The sequence below is a fragment of the Budorcas taxicolor genome, chromosome 23 (genome assembly GCF_023091745.1).
Source record: "Budorcas taxicolor isolate Tak-1 chromosome 23, Takin1.1, whole genome shotgun sequence".
NCBI lineage: Eukaryota > Metazoa > Chordata > Mammalia > Artiodactyla > Bovidae > Budorcas > Budorcas taxicolor.
The window spans coordinates 41,403,834-41,431,232 of NC_068932.1; the positions used below are offsets into that span (position 1 = coordinate 41,403,834).

At 48.9% G+C, this 27,399-nt stretch overlaps 1 protein-coding gene across 4 annotated transcripts in view; it reads left to right on the plus strand.

Moving 5' to 3' along the window:
- Positions 1-27,399, plus strand: part of TACC2 (transforming acidic coiled-coil containing protein 2) — a 231,036-nt gene that overhangs the window by 198,578 nt on the left and 5,059 nt on the right. For 3 of the 4 annotated variants that reach the window (XM_052661039.1, XM_052661042.1, XM_052661040.1), the window contains 9 exons: positions 349-643; positions 7,402-7,463; positions 8,502-8,617; positions 9,982-10,153; positions 11,422-11,562; positions 12,446-12,535; positions 19,396-19,539; positions 20,001-20,077; positions 21,478-21,521. In XM_052661039.1, the coding sequence (XP_052516999.1) occupies positions 349-643; positions 7,402-7,463; positions 8,502-8,617; positions 9,982-10,153; positions 11,422-11,562; positions 12,446-12,535; positions 19,396-19,539; positions 20,001-20,077; positions 21,478-21,521 (1,141 nt within the window). The remainder of the gene's footprint in view (positions 1-348; positions 644-7,401; positions 7,464-8,501; positions 8,618-9,981; positions 10,154-11,421; positions 11,563-12,445; positions 12,536-19,395; positions 19,540-20,000; positions 20,078-21,477; positions 21,522-27,399) is intronic. The other variant, XM_052661041.1, reaches the window with a different exon arrangement.

Sequence of the window (27,399 nt, forward strand, 5' to 3'; positions counted from 1 at the left end):
TGGGTGATGTCGGTGGTATTGATGTCCAGCCCTTTGTGGGCATAACACTATAGTTGTCCTAATAAAAGTGCCAGTTGTAAAAATTTTCTTTATTTTTCTCAAAGTGAATGAGCAGGAATGTCTCAAATAATCAAAACACAAAATCCTGATTCCTTTTTAAACCCATGGTCATCACCCCCTGAAGCAAGCCATCAGAAAAGGAAATTCATAGAGGAAAGAATTTGTTTCCTTGGAACAGTTTTGAGCAGAGGAATGTGACAGGGTCCCGTCCTTGGTGGAGGTACCCAGATCCCGTGGGTGGGCACAGATACGGGACGAGAGGAGAGACGGCTTCCCTTCTCCTGGTAGGACCCCACCCCCGCGGCCACGCCGGAAACGCCACCTGTGATCTCAGCGGTGGTCCACGCAACTGACGAGGAGAAGCTGGCGGTCACCAATCAGAAGTGGACGTGCATGACGGTGGATCTGGAGGCTGACAAACAGGACTACCCCCAGCCCTCGGACCTGTCCACCTTTGTGAACGAGACCAAATTCAATTCACCCACGGAGGGTAAGCAACGTGGTGGCCAGCTGGACTCCCACCCTGCCTTGGAGGCTACTGCCCCTAGGGAGCAAAGGGCCAGGAAAGAAACCGCTAAGCCAGGTAACTGTGCTGTGGATCGCTGCCTCCCGGGGCTCCCTGAGCTAGGCTGCCTGTTAACACAGCCTGAGGCTTGAACCCAGCTGTGCCGTGACCCATAGCACCTGCTAAGAGCTAGCAGAGTGCCCACTAACACCTGGCCCTGAGCTCCCCCGAGCTTTGTACCTTCTCAGCTGTATGGCTTGTGTTCCTTGAGGATTTTGTGTCGAATGCTCAGCTGGGTAAACTGGCCCGGGGGCCTCTCGGGGTCCCCACAGTTCATTGGCCCCTAGGGACCTTCCACCATGTGACCAGCACCTTCTGCTCAAGCCCTAAACCAGAGGCTCCCCCTCGGCTTGCCTGCGAGAACCCTGAGTCCTTCTCACAGGCCCCAGGCGTGTCACTTACATCATTCATATCTTCTTCCCCCTTAACATGTATCAACTTGCAGCTGTCTGCCTGGTTCTTTGGCTTGAAAAATCCATATATCTTAAGTCGGCAACTAGAACCTTCCAGGGAGGGATATGATGGGACCCTGCATTCCCAGTCCTCATGGGGCCTGTCCTCCACCCACCTCATGTGGGGCTTGTGAGCCTAGTCTTCGGCCGTCATTCCAGTACTCTGGGCTGTCGTTGATGGGTCTGAGTTTCCCCTTTCTAAGATCTTAATTTCTAGCAAGTCTTAAAAACTAAGTAGCATTCAGTATGAGGACAATCATACAGGGAAACCTTATCGACTTCTGCGCTGCTAAGGAACCGTGATCTCTATGAGGCCACCTCCTGCCCCTGACCTGGGTGGAGCAAGGGTGTAACCAAGATATTTTTTAAAATTTATTTTTAATTGGAGGAAAATTGCTTTACAATATTGTGTTGATCTCTGCCGTACATATTGGAGAAGGAAATGGCAACCCACTCCAGTGTTCTTGCCTTGAGAATCCCAGGGACAGAGGAGCCTGGTGGGCTGCCATCTATGGGGCTGCACAGAGTCAGACACGACTGAAGTGACTTGGCAGCAGCAGCAGCTGCCATACGTCAGCGTGAATCTGTCATAGGTGTACGTATGTCCCCTCCCTCTTGAACCTCCCTCCCACCTCCCCTCTGAAAGTGAAAAGTGAAAGTGTAGTCACTCAGTCATGTCCGACTCTTTTCAGACCCATGGAGTGTTGCCCGCCAGGCTTCTCTGTCCATGGAATTCTCCAGGCAAGAATACTGGAGTGGGTTGCCATGCCTTCCTCCAGGGGATCTTCCTGACCTAGGGATCGAACTCAGGTCTCCCACATTGCAGGCAGATTCTTTACCGTCTGAGCCACCAGGGGACTCCCACCCCTCTAGGTTGTCACAGGGCATCTGACTTGAGCTCCCTGCGTCATACAGCAGATCCCCTCTGGCTGTTTTATCCGTGGTAATTTACACATGTCCATGCCACTCTCTCAATTCATCCCGCCCTCTCCTTTCCCCACTGTGTCCTCAAGTCTGTGCTCTATGTTCTTGTTTCCACTGCTGCCCTTTTTAACTTGGAAAGCTTCCTCTGGAGGCTTTTCTTGATCTGGGGCCTGGGTGGCTTGCCTTGTGCCCAGAGGTTTCTGAGTATTGGTACAGTGAGAGCTGTTTCAAGTCTGGGGGAGACTGTGGATGCTTATCTTATGACACGCCTTTCTGTATTTTGATGTTGAAAGACTTGGACTTCAGGGCACTGTATTTTCTGAATAATGGAGGCTTTGGTTGGCTGTCAGGTTAGCCCTGCGGCCGGGGGCTTGGGAGGCTTAACAGTGACCATCTTACTCCACCGTGACCCTGGGGGCCTGGGATCTGGCCTCAGCTCTACTTCAGTCTTCTTCTTCCTCTCTGCACACACCCCTGGGCCAGGAACCCCACCAGATGGGACCCCCATCCAGCCCCTCCGCGGTGGCTGCTGCAGGATACCCCGCACCTCCCTGTCTCTTGGGCTTGTCCTGCCCACTCCCAGCCTTTCCCTGGTCATGGCCCCTCGCTGCCTATCCTCAGTGCCTGCTCTGAACCTACTTTGAGGTTGCTTGATGCGGTAACCATGATTCGAGTGCATCTCTTGTTTCTCCCCTAGATTGTGTCTTTCTTGACAACAAGAACCCTATCTGAGGCAGCTTTTCTCACAGCGCCATGAACACAGTGGGAGCTAAAGACAGCTTTGTATGGAGAGAAAATAGAAGGCTAGGCAGGTATACAGGGTAGTGTCCACATAGTCTGATTTTTGCATCACTCACGTCTTGTGTGAGGGAGATGTGCGGAGGTGTGTGGACATCCCAGAAGCAGCAGGAGTAGGTGAGGACCAGCGGGGACCTGGCCATTTTGATAGCTCCTGCTGGTTCACATCTCTTGAGGTTTGAAAAGGATCTGTTAAATGTCATAGAAAAGTATAGAAGCCAGCCTGAGCTTGCCATTGTAGACAGGAATCAAAAAGTCTATGTGTTTTGTGGTATATGTATGTGGTTGTATTACCAGGAATCAAATAGATATATGCATTATTTTCATAGAAAACAGAAAATCTCTGGGTCAGGAAGATCCACTGGAGAAGGAAACGGCAACCTATGGACAGAGGAGCCTGGCAGGCTACAGTGCAACGGGTTACAAAGACTCAGACATGACTGAGTGACTAAGCACCAAGAAAACAGAGCGATCCTAATAATACCTTTTAAGCTAATAGGTGCCTCATTCAGTGGTGACATCCATTTCTTCATCTTCAGCTTGGAACGAAGACCACTCACTAGCTCACTGACATATTCGAGAATTGTTTTCTGCCAAAAAAAATTTACAAATAGGTAAATCCGTAAGTTTGGAACAAAACTCTAGTAAACTCTGCTTTCTTAGAAAATGACTGTGAAGATTTGGGAAGCCCTGCCCGTAGTTGTAGCTGGTGGGCGATGGGAAATCCACTGGACGTGTGAATAAAGAAGAGCTGCCGTTTCGGGAGGTGTGGTCTGTGTCCATCTCTTGGGTGTTCCCTCCAGCAACCGGACATAGAAACTGATGGAGCCCTGTTCTTGAATTGCCCTTCCTGTTCATGAGGTCACATCTGGCCACACCAGGTGGAGGGTGGGGAGCAGATATGTTCCCCAGAAAGAACCTGAGAGCGGAGGATCTGAGCTGTTAAAGACAGAGGGGCTAATCCACGTAGGACCAGGTTTGCCCAACTCGAAGGGCCTCTTCTTCCCCACCACAGTCTTTATGTGACCATCTTTCAGGCTTCCTTTCATTAAGTGTAGAATGAGGGTGTTGAACTTCCTTACCTGGGTCCACAGGAGATTCACATCATCTTAATATTCCAAAAAAACCCTGAATAGACCTAGTTTAGATGGATGCCCAGCTAGTTAGAATTGCATGTTTGGGGTCTGTAAGCACATCAGCTCTGTGGCGACACCAGTAGTCTCCAATTGCTTAAAACCGGAGCTTTATGATCAAACATTTTCCTTTGAACCCTTGCTTAGCAAATGCCATTTTCTAGGGCAGTCTTTTGAAACGTGATGCCTTGAGAGGAAACTTAGTCTATGTGACTCCCAGGGATGAAAAGTTTAGGAACCACTGGGCGACAGAGCCTCCGAGATCCCCCCCTGTCTCTGGTCTGAGACCCTGAGGGAGTGGTGGCTTTAGATTCACAGATCTGGATGGCCCATTGCTAGGGCATCAGCCTCTACCTCCTACATCCATTAGAGGGGAAGGTGTCCTCCGGAGGAAGCCTAACCTATTCCTCAGTTCAGTTCAGTCACTCGGTCGTGTCCGACTCTTTTTGACCCCATGGGCTGCAGCACACCAGGCTTTCCAGTCTATCACCAACTCCCAGAGTTTGCTCGAACTCATGTCCATCAAGTCCATGGTGCCATCCAACCATCTCATCCTCTGTCGTCACCTTCTCCTCCCGTCTTCAATCTTTCCCAGCACCAGGGTCTTTCCCAATGAGTCAGTTCTTTACATCAGGTGGGCAAAATATTGGAGCTTCAGTGGTGGGCACCATTGCCACTGAGATACAGACATACAGAAGGGCCACCCCGGGAAATCGGAGCAGTGTCCTTGTCCCTTTCTGAAAGCCTCTTCTCCTCTCATCACATATGTTAAAAGTTTCAGAAATATTAGCAGTGAGCAATAGTAGACCTGGTTGAAATCCATTACCTTTTGCATGACCAGATGTGGGGCTTTACATCATTTCATTTTATCCTGTAAGACGTGTGCACTTTGAACTCCATTTTATGAATGAGTCAGTAGGCCTAGAGAAGTTGGTGAGGTGGCTTCCTTGATCCTGGGAATGGCAATCTGGACTCAGCTGCATCCTTCCGGCTTCTGCTCAGGCTCCTTGTGGTCCTCTAGCAAAGCTCCAACAAAGAGAGACCCATGAAGACAGCAGTCCAGCCCTCTCACTGTGCATTGCCTTCAGAATGACAGGACCCATTTAACAATAACGTCAGGCCTCTTCAGCTCAAAGCAGCACATGCTTTAGTGAGCTGCCTCTTAGATGTAAAGACACTGAGCTGCTTGGTATAATTGCTGTTACCTTTCTTTGCTGGTCTGCCAGCTGTGTGTGGCATGATGTAAAAAAGGGGCTAAAATTGCATGTGGCTCCCCTCTCCGAGCCTACCCTCTGAGGCTTAGAATTTAAGGCAGGTGAGTGAGATTTTGAAAAGCAAGTTCAGTAAGATGTTTCCTCAAAATATCTGAGAACCTGGGACTTCCTTGGTGGTCCAGTGGTTAAAACTCAACGCTTCCACTGCAGGGGGGGTGTGAGTTTGATCCCTGATCGGAAAAGTTAGATCCTCACATTCCACGTGGTGCAGCCAAAAAACAAAAAAGAATATATCTGAGATGCTCTTGGCAGGTAGGAAAGAAGGCAGATAAATGAGCTCAGCGACCTAAAACTCACCCAGATCTGCTGCCAGGAAAACGAGCATAGATTCCAGGTGGGACCCTGAGGCGAGCTGGTAACCAGAGCTAGCTAAGCTGGGGTCCCAGGGCCCAGAAAATCTCCACGGTGGCCCCCAGGTTATTCGGTGCCACGGTAGGGTATGTTTGTGTGTGTGTGTTGGGGGTGGTGGTGGGAGGCTTTCTGTTAAATCAGTTAGGATAAAATCATGCCTTGGCAATAGCAGTGATACCTTGGAGGAGCAAAGAGCTGATTTTGTAGTATCTTCTCCACTTAGTCTTTAGCAGAACAATAAAAATGAGCGCGGTCATCCTCCAGAAGAAGCCCTAGAAATCACTCTGTCTTTCACTATCCCCTGCCTTTGGAAGATAGTAAGTCTTAATAAATGAACGCTTCTGTGTCTTCAGTCGAGGCAGACCCCAGGGACAGGTTCACAGCACGGTTATAGACACTGAGCTCCTGCCCAGCATGTGATTCGGCTTAGTCCGTGTTCCTCCGCAGGGATGCACAAGTCAGCACCTTCAGGATGTGTGAGGTCTTTCTGGCCATTAATCCACAAAACCATCTCCATTCCCATGAGCAGGTCATGCCTGCCAGAAAGATGCATTTGCTTCATCCCAGAGATTCCGGAAAAGTCATCCACGGGGTTAAGTACTGGAGTTTATTCAGCCAAAACCACACACACTTGCAAGTTTTGAGAAAGTCTTTGAGGAAATCCTTCATTTATTATTCTTTTGGCCTTGCCTCGCGGCATGCATGGTCTTAGTTCCCTGACCAGGGATCGAACCCATACCTCCTGCAGTCTTAACTCCCGGACCACCAGGAAGTCCTGGATATATCTCATTTTAAAGTTCATATTTAAAGGATCATTTAAAAACGATCCCTTCTGTTGAATATGCTTATGAATATATAGGAATGAGGGACTTTAAACCAGAAGAACTGCTGCTATTTCTGTTTATTTAAAAAAATTAAGGCATTGGGCTTTAGGGATTGCCATTGACACTCCTGCTTTCTGAGTGGGTCATGTCACGTCTTGCTTTTCTTAAGTGGAAAAGAGCCGTCGGGTAGCTGTGGGTTGGGGTTTTTACCATGATAGGATCCTCTTCTGTCTTGTTCACTACCGTATCCACCGTGCCCTGCACTGTCAGGCACTTAGTAGGTGCTCAGAGTCCATTCACCAGACAGGGACGTGGATGGAGTGGCAGAGCTGGGTCTCCACCTGTAACTGTCTGGGAGCCAAGGCAGGCAATGGGATTTCTAGTCTCCAGTGAGAGTATCTGGAGTTTTCCTTGTAGCCTAAAGTCTCCTGTCAACTTGAAATAGGCCATTACTCCACCAAATTGGACTTTAATAGTCTTTGTGTCTGAACATTTGATTCAGACCAGCCCCTTGGTACTGGCGGAATTGGGGGGAATGTTCTAAGCGACTTGAAGAGCTTCTCTTATAGCAGCCCTGCTCTTCCCCCTTGCTTCCATCAACCAAATGGGCAGCTCGGGTCCAGTTCCAAAATGTCACCAGGACTTGGGAAGATTCCCTGAACTGCACTTGAGACTTTCAGAGAAAGCAACACCCAGAGGGTACGCACGCTCTGATCTGAAAACTCAGTGCAGGATGCTCAGTTCTTTTCCCAGTCAAATCCGTGCTTGGTCTTGACATTTAATTCCCGTGGACTCTCAGACTCCCAAGTGGCTGAAGCCCCTTTATGGTAAGAGGTTTACCACTTGTCTGAAAATAGCTAAGGCGAGCCTCCCCTTTTGACTGTATTGGAAATCTCAGTCAGTGGACATTCTCAGAAAGCTTAAAGCCTTGTTCCAGGCCCCACCTTGCCCAGCCAAACAAATCTTTTGTTTTCATTTCTCCCTCTCTGGTGCTCACCTGTCCTTTTGTTTCTTTTGCAGAGTTGGATTATAGAAACTCCTATGAAATCGAATATATGGAGAAAATCGGTTCCTCCTTACCTGTAAGTTCTTCTGCCTCCAGCCAGCAGGGGACTTGCTTTCCACACTGTTTTGGGGTCAGTTTAGTGACCTGGGGCTGGAGTGGGGGACGGGGTTGAGGTTTGTCTCAGTCCACTTCAGATGCCATTTTCAGGGAGGAAATGATAGGATGCTGTTAGACTTCCTGCAGAACTACTTCCTCTGGCTGAGAAAGAGCTGTTCCGAGGTTTCTTTTGAAAATGCAGAAGGCTAGTGGTTGTTTTTAAGGTATACCATGGTCCGGTCTCTGCAGACTAACTGCTTTCTGTAATTGAAGATGATTCCTTTGAGCAGTAAGTCTGTCCGCCATTCCTTTTTCGTTTTGAGTCACTATGATGGGCGGCTGTCTTCCCTGGCTTCATATGTGTTGCCCCCGGGTGTTTGGTCCTGAACGCGACCTCTTGGGCTGTGCTGTCTTCGGGCAACACCCACAGGGGCGTGGCGATGCCCGGGGGTGGGGGGTGGTGCTTGTGCGACACCCAGGATCCCAGACTTGTTGCTCTTCTATTTCTTTCTCTGCGTCGTTCGTAGATGTGAGGTCGCTGCTTCTAAACCACAGTTGCTGTAAGTCAGTGAACCTCGATGGTGATGCTGATCACACTAGTCCATCACACCCGTGTCCCCCCATTCAACTGTGGGCAACACCTGGGCGGGCTCTCTCCGACCCCTCTGTTTATCCTGGGTGACCAGCGTGCTTGTGCACCCAGAGAGGATGGCCGCTAAAGTCAGTGGCCGAGCAGCAGTGAGTGTGTCTCACACCAACCCCATTGCAGTCAATCCTTCTCGGAAACGTTCACCCCTGGGTGGAGTCTCACTTTCTCTTTCCGCCTTCCCCTTCCTGCCATCCTCGCCTCCTCTCTCCTAGCCGGTACCACTTTCTCCTCTCTTCCGGGAGGCTGGAGAGAAAGGAAGGCTCCTTCCTGACCAATTAGCTGTCCCCATCAAAGTGTGCTCTGGTTTTCGTCTCGGTAGCGCATTCAGACCACGGTGGCTGAGCTGACATGTGACTTTGATCCCTGCAGCAGGACAACGATGCCCCGAAGAAGCAGGCCTTGTACCTTATGTTCGACACATCTCAGGAGAGCCCGGTCAAGTCTCCCCCCGTCCGGATGTCCGAGTCTCCAACGCCATGTTCAGGGTATGACTGCCGTGATGAGAGAGCTATGTCCTGGAAGGCAGGTCCCTGGCCTCTGAGCCCCTACACTTCTCTCCTGACCTCGATTCATTTGTACACATGCAGCCCACGTCTCCATCTCAGCGTCCATTCTGACGCAGATGCAGTGGGTTTGTCCCTGGCTGCCCTTTGGACTGAACTGGGGTCCTTTAACCAACTGAACGTGTGCACCCATCTCATCACCTCCCAGCACACACGCTGCTTGATTCTGTGATTCGTGCCGTGGGGAAGTAGCATGCTGGAGCATTCCGAGCTGCAGTCCCACTCCTGGTCCTCACTGGTCACTTGAGCCCTCCTGGGCTGCTCTGCCCTCATGTGTAAACTGAGAGTAATGAATACAGTCGACCTTGTAGGGATTTTATGAAGATGAATTGAGGTGCTGAGTCTTACAGGCATCCCCCAGTGGGGACGGGGCTAGGGGTCCCTGTCCAAAAAGTCATCAGGGGGAATGAACGGAGCTGCTGTAAGGAGAGCACCGGTCACAAGGCCTGGCACAAATAAAGTGCCTGATAAGTGCTGATTGTTAATAAGATGGGAATGTAAGCCTTTGTCAGGGTCCGGTTCTGAGCTGTGTGGTGCTGGGTCGGGTGCGGGTGGGGTTTCATGCTGAGACTGGGACCTTCCTGCCCTCCCCTGCTGGCCTGGTCACTGAGTAGGAGTGAAAGCACTTGCTTTGACTTCTCACACTTACTCCAAAATCTGCCTGGGGCGGGGAGAATGAAATGATGACCTTATTACAACAGCAGTCATGGTACCTTGCGACCGGCACGGTGTCAACGTGCGTCCCATGCAGGCAGGATCTCCCTTGATCTTCACTAAGTTACAGCCCCTAATCTCTCCTGAGGTGCACAGCCAGGGGCCTAGTGGTCTGCTTAACTCCAGAGCTTGTGTCCTTGGGCTTCCCTGGTGGCTCAGACAGTAAAGAATCTGCCAGTAATGCAGGAGACCTGGGTTCAATCCCTGGGTTGGGAAGATCCCCTGGAGGTATTCTTGCCTGGAGAAGCTCATGGACAGAGGAACCTGGTGGGCTACGGTCTCTGGGGTTGTAAAGAGTCAGACACTACTGAGCAATTAATACTTTCACACTTTGTGTCCTTAGCTAGATGGCATCTGGACTTCTGGTTCTACTGTGTCAGCAGGTCTTAGGGTGGGACTGGACCACCCTCCACTCAGCCAGCAGGCCCCTTGACTGTCTAAGACCTGTCCGTTTTCCTGGGGGTAATATAACCCTGAAAGTCCAGCATCCCTTGGCATATTAATCGAAGCATCCTGGCTGATTTTGGTGGGGTTTCCAGTGCAGACTCTAAAGATGCCCTTTGCTTCCTCAGCTCAAGTTTCGAGGAGACTGAAGCCCTTGTGAATACTGGGGCAAAGATCCAACATCCCGTTGCACGAGGGCTGGCCCCCAACCAGGAGCCACACTTGCAGGTGCCAGAGAAGTCCTCCCAGAAAGAGCTGGAGGCCATGGCCTTGGGCACCGCGTCGGAAGTGATGGAAATTGTAAGTGGGGTCGGAGGGACCTGAGATGAACTGTGGATGAACGCAGGACCAGTGGGCTTCCATCACTGCTCGGCCCAGGTCTTTAAAGCACCACTTGCCTGGTACCGGGCATGGGGCTGGAAGCTAGCCTAGGTCACCCCACCCAGTAATGATCAGAGGAAGGCTCTCTGTCCTCACCAAGGTGGTTTTGCAGTTCTCACCTAAGTGCGTTATTTGCTGTCAGGGTTATTAACTTTCCACCTCCAGCCCCTTCCAGCTGGATTGTGGCTTTGGAGCTGTCATCCGTCTATATCCCACCTCTCTGTCTTCTCTGGCAGAGGGCAGAGAATGGTGGAGCACGTAAACGCTCTCCTTTTGAGAGACAGTTGGTTCTGGGCCTTGGTGATGGGAAGTGCCTTCTGCGTGTAGACCAGGACTTAACACCTCTTCCTTCCCCAGCCCTGTGGGGCTTTCGCAGAGCAAACAGACCTGAGCTCAAGGCCCCGCCCCCAGCCTCCACCCATCTAAAGAGAATCATCCTTCTAGATGAGTTTTCTCTTGCTTATTTTACCTCCCTGCTCGCAGTCCCTAAGAGGACTTGAGGCCATTGACTTAGCATGTTACCTTGTTGTTCCGGATGAGTAGACGTTCATTTAACTCATGCATCAAGTACTTAATTTAGCACCTACTGTGTGTCTGTCTGCTGGACACTGGAAAGATAATTATGAGCAAAAACATGGTCCAGACAGGACTCAGAGCATCTTTCAAACAGACATCATGAGGCACTCATGCTTAATTCAAGTTTCTGCCAAGTTGGCTTCTGGTTTTGAAGTCTTTCTGATCTTTTTCTTTTGAAAGCATCTTTCCATTATTTAGAAAATAACCTTTTACCAAAACCTGACTTTGGATATTTACGCTGGAAGGTATTTTCCTGATGCGTTATGTTACGTTTGGAATCCCCGTCAGCTAGCTTGTCTCCCACCTGCTGAGGTTTTCAAGTAACTAAGGACAGCTGTCCTCCCAGCAACTGCTTATGGAATGGGGGTGGTGTGGGGGTGGGGAAGGACCCTAAGACGGTGCTTTGGGGGAGGGGGTTGGGCCTGCCAGTCTCGAGATGCCCGTCGTCAGCATATGGACATCCGTCCAGGTAAAGAGGGAGGTATTGGCACCTGATACTCTCTTTGGCCTTAAGGCAGAAATGTTCAGCCAGTAGATGGGTGGTCCTTGCTCAGAAGCTGTCACTCTGTCTCCTCTGTTTTTCCTCTGTGTCCTCCTCTGCCGGCCTTCAGACAGCTCCCGAGGGCTCCTTTGCCTCTGCTGACGCCCTCCTCAGCAGGCTAGCTCATCCAGCCTCTCTCTGTGGTGCGCTTGACTATCTGGAGCCCGACTTAGCAGAAAAGAACCCCCCAGTCTTTGCTCAAAAACTTCAGGTTTGTAGCCCATGTGTGACTTTGGGGGAGTTTGTCAAAAACCTCAGTAGAGAATGAATCTCCGAACTCCAGAAGCCGCGAGGCAGGAGTTCATGGAGCATTGCTGTGAATATTCCAGATGGAATCGCTTCCCCTCCAAGACTGATGTATGTGGCGTTCTCTACCCGGGACGCCAGAGTGATATAAATCGTGTCGTTCCATATGGAACAAACCGTTTGTATTTCAATTTGGAAATTGGATCCAAACTGTCATTTTTCAGACGTCTTGATAGACCCAAAAGCAGCTTTCTGTGATTTATTGATGGAACCAAGGGTATTAGCTCACTAGCGAGCCAGGCTGTTTATATATATGAGATTATCTCAGACCCCCATTGAGATAACATCTGGACTCAGGTCTCGCATCTGGAACCAAAACCATTCTCTCTACCCTGCGCTTTAAATTTGACCACTTAATTTGATATTCCCCTAGACTGGGGCATGCAGAGCAAACCTAGAGAGATGGCTTATAGTCCTTTGAGAGATGCAGATCCATTCATGGAAATTGTTGGCCAACCTTACATGAAATGAACAAAAGAGAAATCGAAGGAAACGGTGCACTAAAAATTCTGATCCCGTTTTAAAAACCATTTCATATTTGATGGCATAATACTTCTGACAGACATTCCAAAGGGTGATTTAACAAAACAAAAAAAACTGGAAATTAAGCACCTATTTCATGATCTGCTGAGGTGTTAACTGTGAAAGAAAGCCAGTGCGTGTGTTTTCCCGAGTACCTGTTACGACACATTCACGTGGCCCATTCGTTTCTTGGATGTGGACAAACATTTCCGTCCTGTCTCGCTGCATTTTCCCTGCGGTCTGCTCATTCCCCACCCCTCCGGCAGGAGGAGTTAGAGTTTGCCATCATGCGGATAGAAGCCCTGAAGCTGGCCAGGCAGATCGCCCTGGCTGCGCGTAGCCGCCAGGACACCAAGGTACCGGTTTGCTGCTGCTGTGTGCTGCCTCTGGAGAATGTTGTGTGGTCCAGATGCTTCTTTGCTAACCGCGGCCAGGCAGGTGTTTGACAAAGGATACCTCCAAAAAGCTAAAGGCGTAGCTCATGAATAAGTACACACTGAGTGCATGTCTTAAGATCGGGTTCACTCAGTTAGGGAGGAACCAAGCAGGATGGGTGGAAAAGCTGGTTGAGTGGAGGAAAATATGAGAAGCTCACGTACAGTCAGAGGAGGGAGGAAACTGGAATCAGATTGCAAAGTTAGATAGATATAAAACTGGTAATTAACCAGTTAACTATTCATAGTTAAACAGGACAGATAAATCCTGACCTTTGAAGTTCTTTTTTCTTCCTACAGAAATCATTTGCTTCTCTGTTGATGAAAAGTAATTTGTAGCTTTTCTGTTTTCTACAGTTATTATAGAATAATGCTAATGATTATACTGAGACTAGACCCTAATAAATAGGTGAAATAGTAAATAGCTGAAAACGAGACCTTTTTGACATGTCAGATGACCCTTAGGCCAGGGTCAAGAGGATTACAAAAAAGCTATCCTTTCCTGCAAGTAGAGAGTGTAATGTTTGAGGCTTTGCGGTTATCTATCTGATCTCTGGACAGCTACTCAACTCTGGAGCTCTGCCAGAGCAGCAGTGGACAGCACTGGATGAATGGCTATGGCGGGGCCTGGTAAAAACCTTTTACAGGAAATGGCATTAGGCCATGAGGCCCACACCCTATAGTTTGGCTCAGACGGTAAAGAATCTGCCTGCAGTGCAGGAGACCCAGGTTTGATGTCTGGGTTGGGAAGATCCCCTGGAGAAGGGAATGGCAACGTACTCCACTCTTCTTGTCTGGAGAATCCCCATGGACAAAGAAACTTGGTGGGCTACAGTCCATGGGGTCGAAAGAGTCCTACACGACTGAGCGACTCACACTTTTGCTTTCTCATTATAGTTTGCCAGTCTTTCTCTAGAGGAGAATATGATGTTGACAGTCCCTGCAGAGACTGTTTTGCTGGCTTCCAAGTTTGGAGTCATTTTGCTCAACAGTTGGGATGAGTTACTATTGCTGTGTGATACAGCACGTGGTCCACGGAGGTTTAGCCCACTCCCAGGGCTGATGGGTGCCCTTGGAGTTTGAGAAGCCTCCTCATTCCCTCCCCCACACCCAACCCCCAGGTGGCAGCCCAGTAAAAACCTGGGCCATTAGACAAGAACTGGGCCCCAGTGCACTCTGTGGCCTTGAACCAGTGGGTGAGCCTCAGGTTCTCCATCTGTGTCAAGAGGCTAATAGCAAGCTTGCTGTGAGGACAGTAGGTGATGTGCAGAGAGCGGCACCATGTGTGGCGCACAGTAGGCCTGCAATCAGTGAATGGGCACTGACCTTCACTGGTGCCTCTGTTTCCCAGTGAGATGCTCCCAGTATCTCTCCTCATACAGCAGGCCCAGGTCCCGTTTTACACAGGGGGAAAATGGAGCCTGGGAGCCAGCCCAAAGCCTGATGGTGATTCACTGGCTTTCTGAGAGCTAGTGCTTACATCTCCGGATGGGAGCCTGTTGCCCGTTCATCTCAAGTGACAGCTCGCGTAGCAGCAGGACCATCTCTCATCCTTGACACAGGATCAGGAATTCACGCTGCTCCTGCCTTGAGTGAGGGCCCCCTGCATGCGGTCCCCCTGGAGCCAAACAGGGACCCCCCTTCCAGATACATCTCTTGAGATGTCTCCCCATGGATGTCCATACCAGGAGCATTTGGACCCAGAGTCGAGACACGAATGTGAAGTCTAATTGTTGGTGTCCTTGTTCTTGTGGCCAACCCTTAAACTTGTGTTAAATTTCCATGAAATGAGATTTTTAGAATACATTACGCAGTAAGGAATTTTCCCCCCTTAGGTTTATTTCTTGATATTCTTGGTTAGTGGCCTAAACACAGAGTGAATTGCTTAAAGTTTGGTCACTATGAATACAGTTTATTCTTATCCAGAAGTGTGTGGCAGAATCATGTTCTAAGTAGTTCTTATTGAGTATGAATTGTTTGGAACTGTGTGGTACCCTTGCCTGCTTTCTCAGAGATGGCCAGCAGTTGACTCCCAGGCAGTTACAGCCTGTTCTCAGACCATGTGTCCTGGTTCTGATTTAGAAAATACTGTCACGTGAAATCTCCTGAGTGTAGTTTGGAGAGACAGCACCCGCTCCCTCCTTGCATATTCCAGAAGGGCGTGTTAAAAGATTCCACAGGGTCTTGGAGTCTGAGGAGTATTTTCCTCCACTGTAGGAACTTGTACCGCTTTTGTAAGGAGTCTATTATCTAGGGACCTTGGCCCATGGAAAATAGATGCTCTTTCCTATAGTTAATTAGCCCTAGGGTGATCCATTTGCCTGAACCCAATTAGGTCCCTCTGGGTTTCTTGTTCGTGAGAGGCTTGATAGTCCCTTAGTGCATTGGAAACTGTTGATATATAGGAAGAGAAACAGCAGCTGTATATCCAATTGGCTCTTTTTGCTGCCCGTATATTTCAGCTGCAAGTGACACGGCCCCCATCTTTTTGGCAGCGTGAACTTAAACTGTGGCTCACACAAAATGAAAGCTCTCAGAATGAAAAAAAAAAAAACAAACTCACACCGAGGGGATGAAAAGCATTGTGAAATATGACAGGGGTGATTTCTAGTCGCTCCTTGGAGCAGCTTCACTCGCGTTTCCCTTTAGACTGAGGGTCAGCAAAGCCAGACTCCCAGGGACTGCAGTGGGGTTTCCTCCTCCTCATTAGTCAGAAAAGGTTAGAAATGAGGGAAACTGCAGGGGCTGGGATGTAAGACTCCAGCTTGTTTTTCTTCCACACGCTTCTGGCAGTGTGGTGTCCCCCTGGGGGTAGATCTGACCGGTCCCTGGCTCTGCGGTGCCGTGGCCCTGAATTTACCGCTGAACCAGGATGGACAGAACCTCGGAGTCCCATCCGCATTGCTTTCCAAGGGCTGCAGGACTCAGGAATGGATTGCCTTTTTATGTGTAACAGACACTGGTTGTGGTCCCTAAAGCTGTTGGCCTTTTGGGAAGAGGGGGTCCCTATATAAGGAAAGAAGGCTGTATCTGGGTAACTTAGGAACAGGCATCATACAAACGGCAAGCTTTGGGGCCGGAGGAAGTCCTAGAAAGAGGCTCCTCTGGGCAGGAAAGGGCATTACTGCTAGTATATGGTTCCTGCAGGTGTCCTAGCAGATGAAGGCAGAGACCTGGCTGTTGCAGCAGAAGAAGGAGGAGTCAGGTCTGGGGCAGTTATGTGGTTGCTGAGCAGCCTGATATCCTAGGGTCCCTTTCTCCTGCTGTGTCCAGGCCCCCATACATGATGCCTCAAACCCACAGCGACCATCTGAAGAGCAGTGGCAAAGGGCTCGCACATGGGTTTCAGCTTACTGCCCAGTTGCAAGAATTTGTGGTTATCGCCTGCAGCCTAATGTTGAGGGTTAAGGCCATGCCTTCCCCTCCTCCCTCCAGAAATTTGATTATTTTTTTAAAGGGAGAATATGTTATATTTTTTATTTTTAAATTTATTTTTTTAAATGCACGCTTTTTTAATCTATGTTTTAATTGGAGAATGACTGCTTTACAGCGCTGCGTTGCTGTCTGCTCTACGACACCATGAATCAGCCATAAGTATACGTCTGTTCCCTCCCACTTGAGCCTCCCTTCCCTCCTCGCCCCCCGTCCTCCCCCTCTAGGTCAGAGCACTGAGCCGTGCCCTACAGCTTCCCACTCGATATCTGTTTTATACATGGTAGTGAATATATGTCAGCTACTCTCTCAATCTGTTCCACCCTCTTTTCTGAGGCCATATCTTGACCCACTGGGATGGAGTGGCCAGTTGGCGCTGGCAGTGCCTCCTGTGAGAGTGGATTAAGGGCACGTATCAACTCCCTTCCTCTTGTTTGTCATCCTGAGCTTGAGACCGCCCGTTGTCAGACTTGGGTAGCACAGCAGCAGGGTGAGGCTGCTCTCTGCCTGACCTGGCACTGTGTGGCCCAGACACCCCCAAGCATCCAGCCTGTGTCCATGCTCCATGACCTTGGCCCGTGGCCCGATCTCGTCTCCTGGGTCCCACTCCTGTGCTCTCACTGCTGTGCCTTCCGGGTCCGAGGGACAGCAATCCTGCCTTGGTCCCGGACGTGGCAGCTTCCTGTAAACCTGGCAACAGGGGATTGCCCACGATGGGGACTGTGAGCCCGGATGAGGGGCAGGGCCCACAGCCCCTGGCTGCAAGGCTGGAAGGACCCCAGGCATGTCTGTAGGTCTCACTGGGGTGACCGTGCCCCAGGGGTCCCCATAGGGATCAAAGTTCGAGGGAGAGGATTGAAGGCATGGACATCAGTTCCACAGTCCCATGTGATCTGAGTCACGGCCATTTCACATTTTAATTTGCTATTCTAGGGGCTTCCTGGCTCCTCTAAAGTAGCAAGTGGGAGAGTATGTGAAAGAAATACAGCTTAACCTGAGTCTGATCTTAAAATATCAGGAAGAGACAGAGCTATTAATTTCAGTTTAAAACAATCCTTGGTTGTAAGAGAAAACCAGGATGTGTATCTTGAATTTCATTGACATGCAGCTACTTGGGTGATAATTCAGGTGGACTCTGAAAGTCATCGTTTCTATATTGAAAACACAGGTGGCCAGGATGACCAGAGATGGTGAATCACTGTTTCGGTAGTAACTATTTGCATTTACTTAGAAAGCTCATCCTTTTGTTTGTTTTTCATCCTCGTCCTTGTTTCACAAAGGACATGAGGCAGCTTAAAAAGAATTAATTCCTGCATTGATCTTATTTCATTTCTGCCCAGTACAGTAAAATTAGTTTTCATTCATTTTTCTCTTCTACTTCAAAGAGCTGGTTTATTTGGAGTCAGAATTAAATCTCATTCTAGGAAATGATTTGGCCAAATCTTATTTAGATTCTCATTTTTTTCATCATCAGAGGTACCGGGATGTTCTTTCCATTTTGAAATTTTATTCTGATTTTTTTCCAAAGAACACATTATTTTATTTAACTGATAGGAACAATTTTTTTAAAAAATCCTCTTCAGAATTTTATGTTTTTGAACTCTCGTGATAAATGTAAGTACTGAGTCTTGATGCCATTATAATTTTCCATTTACTTCCTGAGAAGTTTCCCTTTTGACAAGCAGAATGTTGACAGCGTTGCAGACATTACAGATTAACCCCTAGACAGGAGAGGTTCTGCCCTCCAATCTGGTTGGTGGCCCTCTTTCTTCTAAGAGGTCAGTCTGCCTACTCCCGAGAGCTGTTAGCGCTGGCTGTTAGCTGTTCTGCTCAAATGTCCGGCCACAGAGTACCTTTAGGACCTGAGGCTGAAGGATCCTGGCATTCCATTTGATGGGTGGGCATCCCTAATGTCTGGTTGAACAAAACTGTGTTCTCCCCTCTGAGCAGCAGTTGTTCTGACTGCACGTGAGAGTTAACCCAGATACTCAAGATCAGGCTGGGGTGTGACAGCCACATAGAAGACCCTTGCTTTCAGGAGAGCATAAACCACTTAGTTCATCGTGCATGTGTACAACTAACTAGTCCTAACCCTTGACCTCCAGTCCTATCCATTAAGCTTCTACCTACGTTTTCCGAGCTGTCTCAGGTTCCTTGTCTCTGAGGCCACAGTAGGGTAGGCGTACCTGTTCCCATGATTGAAGAGAGAGATTGTGCTCAAGCACCTTCAGGTCACTCCCTTCCCACTTACTATTGGTTCTTTGATCTCTGCTTCCACCTACATGATAAGTCCTCCTTGTTCCATCCCCACATTTCTTTCTTCTACATCACTGTTCTGTTCATGACTCCGTTTCTTGTACACGTTTCCCAAGGAAGAAGCAGTTGCCCTCCTCCCATTGGACCACCATTGCTTTGCATCGAATCAGACGCTAGTAACCAGGGTGGAGGTTTGCCTTGGCAACCACGACGGGCCAGGAGGTTAATGAATGGGACTGAGAGTGTGATTGGTTTGGCATTTCTTTGCAGTAGAGCTAGACTGACAACCCTGCTGCGCTGGTTGGTGATGTTCCTAACATTGCATTTCAAGTGTGTTGGAAACGGCTGAGCGTTTGTGCAAAAGGAAGAATAGTCAGTGTAGACCTCTCCTCCCTGGTGACTGTCCAGCGTCAGTTGTGGGCGGTGGGGAATCTCTTATTCGCACACATTCATGCACATGAATATTGTCAGTAATCCAGTTTTCTATTTTCCCATTGATACCATTGAACTCCAGGGTAACGCTTACCTTTTGGTATCCAGAAACTCATTCACTGAAGGTGACATTGCTTGACGTCTACAGTAGGTCTTAAAACTTTGTATGACTTTTATACTTTCAAAGAGAGCTAACCAATGCCCCCTAAATTGAAATGTGGACAGTCTCACAAAACCATCAGATCTGTGGTTATTCAAAACGAGGCAAACATAGAGTAGAATTCAGCATTGTTTGCCATCAGGCTTTTATTTTGGAAGTGGTGCCTGCTGGAAGGTGGCCTTGGTAAATACTCGCTGTGGCTAAATGCCTGTGTCTGATAAACAGCAGTGATAAACAGGCGCTAGATGTGCTTGACTCCAGGGGCCGGGAGCTGGGGAGGCCTCCGCCACCAGCCTCTTTGTCAGCCTGTGCAGGTGCAAAATGATAAGACTGCCATAGATTGTATCTGGCATTTCCCCATTCATTAGTCTTATCATTTTCTCATACTTTTGATGTTCTTTGTTTCAAAACCATACAACCAACCCATTCGTGAGAGGATGAATGCAGTTCTCTTCGTCAGAAGCATGATGGTCACTTTTTAAAATTAAAAACCGTTCCACAGAGAGAAGCTGCTCACCCACCGGATGTCTCCATCTCCAAAACAGCCTTGTATTCCCGCATCGGGACGGCCGAGGTGGAGAAACCCGCAGGCCTTCTGTTCCAGCAGCCCGACCTGGACTCCGCGCTCCAGATCGCCAGGGCAGAGGTACTGTGGTGTGTGGGTGCCTCCGAGAAGGCAGGGCCAGCTCTGGGTGCCTGCGAAAAGCTCCCATTCTGCCACTTGTAAATAAACATACGTCCCCATGGCCCACAAAGCCAGCATCTCTGGACACAGACCTCCTCTGACCACTGCCGGCAGAGATAGGTAGCAAACCGTGGGTTTTGATCTTGGACACTATTGTTTAATAAGCCTTTGTTGGCCTCGTTTGATTTATAACAAAAAAAAAAAGCACACACATTTTTGTTGCACTCCAAGGGCACCGTGAAAGTCTGGCATATGGCTTATTTCTGTCACGCTTGGGGAAATTCTCTCGGGACAATACTTGTTTGGTGCAGCAGGTTTTAATCCCATGTTTGTTCATGTCTCCTTGTCTCAGTCTGTGAATTGCTCACATCAGAATGGACTCATCTGGGACTAACCTTTCCTCTTCTTCGCCCTGATACTAGATCATAACCAAGGAGAGAGAGGTCTCAGAGTGGAAAGATAAATATGAAGAAAGCAGGCGGGAAGTGATGGAAATGAGGTCAGTTGTGATGCTTGGGCTTCCTGGTGTCCTGGGGAATGCTTACCTGTGGTTTGATAACAGCTAGAACTGGTGTGGCCCCATGAACAGTGTCCTCTATAGAAGTTACTCTTTATTCCACGAGGATTCTTAGTATATTACTATTATTAAAATACCATGAGCATGAGTTAAATAATGCACTCATTGGGAAAAACCTTGAGGCTGGGAAAGATTGTGGGCCGGAGGCGAAGGGGCAGCAGAGGCTGAGGTGGTTGGATGGCATCACCGACTCAGTCGACATGATTGAAGAAGCCTGGCGCGTTGCAGCCTGTAGGGTTGCAGGGAGTCGGGCACAAAAAGTATACCTTCAATGGAAAACAAATCTCCTTCCCACTCAGCCTCTGGTTCCACAGCCAGGTAACTGCTGTGTACCATTTCAGGGGTATCCTTCCCAGACTTTTGCATTTCTGATCCCAAATGTGTTAAGGTATCAGTATAACCTCCTTTTTTCTTTAGAGTAGTATAGAAGTGTACATGACCCTACATTCTTTTTTAACTTAAGATAACTTAGATTTTTATACATCTCAATCTTATTGTTCAGTTGTTTGACAGTCCTTATGAAGGTCTAATACAATTAATTTCACCAGTCTCAATGGATAAACATTTAGGGTGTCTTCCAAATTTCACCTGAGTGATTTATTTTCATTTTCTGCATATAGTCATAGAAGTATGATGTCTACCACATGGGAAGCACCTACTGTGTGCCAAGCTCTGTGCTTTTGTCTAGAGACGCACGATCTGTTTCTCCCCACAGCCCTTAAGGGGATGGTCAGCCCCGTTTGAAGCCTCCGAGAGGTTAAGTGACTTGACCAAAGCCAAATTTAAAAAAAGAAAATGGTCTTGGGTTCTAAAGAGAAATCAAGGAAGACTTCTTGGAGGAGAGAGCATTTGAATTGGACCTTGAGAAACAGATTCTGACAGGTGGAGATAGAGGGGAAGTGAACAACCATGTTCAAGGCCACAAAGACAAGAAAGCTCAGAGCAGATAAGAAATCATTTGCTATCATTGCACAGGATGGTTGACAAAGAAGATCAGGCCTGGGTTACAGAAGGCTTTGACTATCAGGCTGAAGTTTTAGCCTTATTGTTTTCTCAATGAGCAGTGGAGAGACACAGAATGTTTTGTATTATACAAGGGAGTGATGTGTTCAGAGTCGTGCACTAGGAGCATGAACCTACCTGGGTGTGCCAGGAGAGGGCCGAGGTTGGAGGGGACCCACGACCTTTGAGCCACCTGGGACCCAAAGGACTTGTCCTCTTGGACAGTGCTCAGGCTGTTGATGTCCAGCGCATGGGCACCCGCGTGAAAGTAAAAACCATTGTGTGGGCCTAGTACCAACCTGTTTCCACTTCTCTTACAGGAAAATCGTGGCCGAGTATGAGAAGACCATTGCCCAGATGATAGGTGAGTGTCTTCACTGGCAGGGGCTCAGGCCCACCCTGAGGTTTCTGAACTGTGGGGAGTGCTTTGAAGCTAGAGACCCAGAGTGTGTTCCTCCCAGGCTCCCCTTAGCACATGAAGCCCTTTAGGGAGGGACCAGAGCCTCCCAGAACGAGGCTCTGCTGCAGGCGGTGAGTCTGGGGGCCTCCTGGAAACGCCCGCCCGCATGTCCCTTAGTATGCAGTGGGGACCCATGGCCATCACCTTGATGGTCACCACTTGACCCAGCCAGGATAGTCCACCTCATGGGGGCCCAACCCTAATCAAAAATTGGGATTGGTTCCTAAGATGTTTGGAGGCTTTTTTGCTCATGAGAGAGAATTAGATCTCTAACATCAAATCGCTAAACCCTAATATAGATTAGATGCAAGTAAAAAAAAAAAAACCCACTGGCCTTTACATAGGGTCCAGGACAAGGAATATTAGAACATGCGAAAGCCCAGCTGTCTGCCCCTGTTAACTGATCACTGCTCTTTCTTCCTGAGGTTGGATACTACCTCAGAAACTGTCTTAACACAGCATCCCTGGCAGCCAGTAGTGACAGATTACTTTGGCCTGCAATGAAAGAAGCCCTCAAGTAACCAGACCTCTTAGTAACTCCCCACAGCCAGCCTTTAGTAACTGGCTCTTCTGCTTTTAAAGACAAATCGAGAAAAGACCTTGCAGAAGTGCCAAGCCCAAGATTTTTCACTGATGATCACTATTCAGAAATGCTGTTAAGACTCTGGGGGTCAGGTGTGGAATTTTTGCTTATTTGTTCATTTGCTTAGGCCCATGATACTGGATTTAAATTTTTTTTTTTTTACTCCTAAGGACATGTGCTCACTGCAGACCGCAGTTTCTGTGTCCCAACTTGATGCTTATTTCAGCTGATGACTTCTCATATCATATGAGCCATACCATACCTCTAGCTTTTGTCCCAAGATAAGCATGACAGGAACCTTGGGAACACTGAAGAAGCTGCCTATTGAGTGCTTTCTTTTCAAAAAAGCTTTCATTTTGGTTTATTATAATAAAGGCCATTTCTCCTAGAGCTCAGGGGAAAGCCCACTGGGATCTTTTTTAAGGATCAGCCTCATGGTGTATGCTTTCTATTAAATGAAACCTCTTTGTTAAATGGGCATAAAAATTTATGGATACATATGGATGAGATTACAAAAAAAATTCTTGGAACTGAAAGTGCTGCTGAAAGTGTTCAGAAGGAAGCATTTAAATCTTGCAATATACACTGTTTAGTGAGCTGAATGAGACCTTTCCACCTCCTGGAGTCGGGACGTGACGCATCACTCAGATCTACCTGGTTCATCTAGAATCCTTCCACACCTTGGAGTCGTACATTTTTATTTTTATTCTTGACGATGACAGTTAGGCCAGTGTTGGAGAGAACGTGAGCCTTTGCCCTGACAGCAGGCTGTCCACAGCAACCTAACTTACTTGCTCGACTGGCAGTTTGATAGAAGCCGACATTTCCCTCTTGAAAACTGATAAGACTCAGAATCTCTAGTTGACGTAAGTGGCCTGTCCTTACGTGGTCACCGTAAGTGGGGACAGAAAGCTTATTCCCCTGTGATGCTTTTGCTGTGTGTCTGCAGGCGACAGTCGTTAGAACAGTGTTTTCAGTTCTAGACCATCTGAGGAGCGTGTGGAACCCTGACTCCAGGGATTAAGGCCACACACACCCAATCTCCCCTCCCAAGAGACCTGGCGTGTTTGACCTGAAGGTCCACCTCTTCCAGAGCTCTAAGTTCACCTGCTTTGAGCGATTTCCTGTTTGGGGGTGCTTGAGCACTCTCCCGGTGGCTCTGCCAGCCTCCAACATCCCCACTGGAAGCAGCTTTGTCACTCTCTAAGGCGCCCTTTATGTATCCCCATTGCCACTCACTGCCCTCTCCATCGTCCACGTTCCCAGAGCGGGTCTCATCGGGGCACGGTGGCCCGTCTGTGCGTGTCGTCCCTAGTCATTACGGCGGGTCGCTGACTGGGGCCCCTGTCCTCCCCTTGCTGAGGACACGGGCTGCAGCGCGGCTGGGACTCACTGTAGCCGTGGGCGGGACCTGCCTTCTTTCTGAGCAGGAAACCCAGCCGTGTTTCCCATCTGGATCCTGTCTCTCTCTTCTTGTCCCACTCACCGACCCAGCCTTCCCCATGGAAGAGCAAACTCAGAGAGCTGGGCATTTCAGGGCCCAGAATAAATGTACCAGCATTCTGAGGTTAAAACCAGCTTCCACTCCACCTCCACTAGCCTTTCCTGGTTCCCGCCTGGCTCCCTGGCTTCCATTTAACCTTTATAAATGCTCTATGTCAGTGTAACATCTGTCCTGCCATCACTGTTCATTCTCATCATATGATACTAAAGAGACTATATTTCATTAAGTTCAAATATCGACTGTTCAGAATTTAGGACGAAAAGGGATTTCTGTGCTTTCTGCATTCTGGGTTGTTGCAATTGATTTTTTTTTTTTCCTCCCTGCTTTCCTAACAACTGCCCTGATTATCTGTTTTGCTTCCATTTTCTGTTGCTTCTTGCCCTTTGCTTGCAAAACAAACAGGCAAGCCTGGTAAGTAAATGCTTTTTCATCTAATTTGACACCCACCCATTGCAACCCTCATTTGTTGGTTTTTCTATTTTTGTTACTTTTGCTTTAGTGTTTTGGCTGCATTTCCCACAGGGTTTTATAGTGTTTTGCCTGAAAAAGCCAATAAAATCTCCAGGGCCATTGTTTTCCTGTGTTGTCTAGAACATCTTGGGTTTTGAGCTGATTTCCTGATTTGAAGAACCTAGAAGCATTTGTCATTTACAAAAAAAAAAAAAGATGTGTGAAGCATTCTCTCCTTTTTGGTCTCCTGGGAACAGGGAAATTCTATTTTTACAAGGGTTATGGTGGGGGGGGGGGGTGGGGGGGTGGAGGAGGAAAGGAAGCCTGAGGCAGTCTAATCTCAGATCCAGGAAATCAGATGGATTCCGTTTGATAAATGACTCCTTTACCAAGCCAAGTGAAATGTATACATGGCCTGAAACCAGCCCAGAATGTGTATTATACAGCTTGCTGAGAACTAAGGAAGCAGCTAAAATTCAAAGAACAGAAACAAGCATTTGGTTACTGGTGGAGCTTTGAAGTGCCCTTTCTTTTAGGAGTCTAGACGTAGCAGGCAGATTGTTGGTGGTTCTCATCTCACTATATGTTCAAAAGCTCTCTCTTCGTGGGTCCCTACAACTTGACATCATAGCAGTTCAGGGAGATAGTGATGCTGTTGATAACAGATCACTGATCCTGAGTTCTTACTATATGTTGAGGGCTTTATATTTAATCTTCCCCAAATGCCATAGGTATATCCTCTCATCCCGTGTTTTCAGATGTGGAGGACAGAGCTGAAAAACTTGGCCCAAGGTCACACTGCCAGGAATTATCAGAGCTAGGACTGGGACGTGGGCTGTCAGACTCGCTCCTGGTCCTTCACCTCTGCCCTGGGAGGAGCAACTCTGAGAGGCAGGACATCAGGTGTCGTCCCGGCCTGTGGTTCTCCAGATGTGGTCCCTGTACCGGCCGTCTCAGCATTGCTGGGGACCTTGTCACACGCACAGATCCCACCGCAGAATGACTGAATCAGATCCCCCTGGGTGGGCTCAGTCTCCTGCGTTTCAACAAGCTCCCAGCCGATCAGGGTGCACGCTCACATGTGTGAAGCCCCTCATTTTGGAGCTGAGGCCCTGGGACCTCAAGTGAGGACTTTGAGCAAGTTTACGGTCGGGGCTGGAGCCAAAACCCCAATGTGGTCCCTGTTCTGTGCTCTTTACTCCTGTCCACACACAGGCAGGAAAACGCCCGACATCGGGATACAGAAAGGTGCCCCTCTATCGAGAATCTAAGGGGAAAGAACCCAAAGCAACATCTCCCCACTTTTAAGGGAGCTCCTTCCTTCCATTGGAAGGACTGATGTTGAAGCTGAAACTCCAGTACTTGGCCACCTGATTTGAAGAGCTGACTCATTTGAAAAGACCCTGATGCTGGGAAAGATTGAGGGCAGGAGAAAGGGGTGACAGAGGATGAGATGGTTGGATGGCATCACCGACTCAATGGAGATGAGTTTGAGTAGACTCCAGGAGTTGTTGATGGACAGGGAGGCCTGGCATGCTATGGGCCATGGGGTCTCGAAGATTCGGACATGACTGAGCGACTGAACTGAACTGAACTGATCCTTCCAGTTGCGTTAGTAAGAGCCTCACGTAGAGACGCAGCTGCGAGCACAGCCTTGGGTCTGGTTCTGGCTCTGCTGCATCCTCAGTGAACAAGTACTCAGCTTCTCCTGTGCGGGAGATTGGAGTTCAGCCTTAGGGCTGCCCTGCTCATTCACTCACTGCACGACAACAGGCGTGTGTTGCTGCGTCCTGTGAGTCAGGCCCTGTTCTGGGCCTGCGACAGAGCCGTGGACAGAACAGACTCACAGGACCTTGCCCTCGTGGAGTGTGCATTCTTTATACAAACACATGCGCACCCACACGTCTGGTATAACGATAAGGAGTGGTCACTGCCAGACACGGTGCTGGGTGCTCGGTCGCTCAGTCGCTCGGTCGTGCCCCACTCTTTTGCGACTCTGTGGACTGTATGTAATCTGCCAGGCTCCTCTGTCCATGGGATTTAGCAGAAAAGAATATTGGTGTGAGTTGCCATTTCCCACTCCAGGGGATCTTCCTGACCCAGGGATCAAACCTGCGGCTCCTGCATTGGCAGGCAGATTCTTTTATCACGGAGCCACCAGGGAAGCCCATACTGGGCGTGGAGATGAGGCGTTTCCCACGTGGGTTCAGGAAAGGTGTCTCTGAGCGAGGTGGGGCCACGAGGGTCGGCTTTCCCAGCAGGGTTGCAGCAGTGCTGAGAGCAGAGAGCATGTGGGGTGGGGGTTTATTCCAGTGCAAAGAGGGGTCCCTGGGAGGAGGGGTTGTCCTGGTTTGAACTACTTAAAGCCCAGACCAACTGCCGGGTGCTGCCTGAGGGGCACTGAGTCAAGAGGACGGTCAGCCCAGCGCCTGACATGTGCAGGAGCCCAGTACACACAGGCCGCTGCTCTGCCGTGGCACTGTCATCGATGACAGCTGCTGTCCATCCTCTGGCCCAGGCGCCCCCGCCAGGTGACCTGAGAACGGACAGGAGCTCCAAGCAGGGGTGCTCCCCTCCACGGACTCTCTGCTACCAGCAAAGTTCCAGACCGATCAGAGCAAGCGGCTCCTTCCCCATGCAGACCAATGACAGACTGGTATACAGAGCATGCCACCAGGATCAGCTACTCCAGGCGGGGCCAGAATTTAATTGTTTTGTGCAACACTAAGAAAGTCACTCCAACAGAAATAGCTCCATTTTCCTGGGAATTAAAGAAGACACTCGCCGTATCAAAAGAAATGGCCGTTTTTGTAGAGCAGGATTTCAGGGCCACGGTTATGTGGGCTTGGGGTTAATGGGAAGTTTTAAGGATGAAGAAGGCTTTTTCTTTTCCAGTGCCTATCTCTTTAGCTTCATCATGCTTAAGAAGGGGTATTCCTTCCCTCACAGCTCCATCTACAGCACATTTTATTCTGGCTCAACACCAAATTCAGGAGTGATGTTTTCTTTTTTACCTTATGGATTGGTCCTTATGCTATCAACAACCAAATAGAATCAGCAGGGTCTCCAAGGTAGTTTAAGGGGCTGCAGTGATCAGGTTAAAGGATACTGGTTCATTTCCATCCCATCTAATGTGGCATAGGCCCAGGTCTGGGATGATGGAGCCGTGAATTTTGTTCCTTTAGAGGCGGAGTCTGGGCGGGCTCGAGGGAGTGGGTCTGTGTCAACCAAAAGCTGAGGTCCTA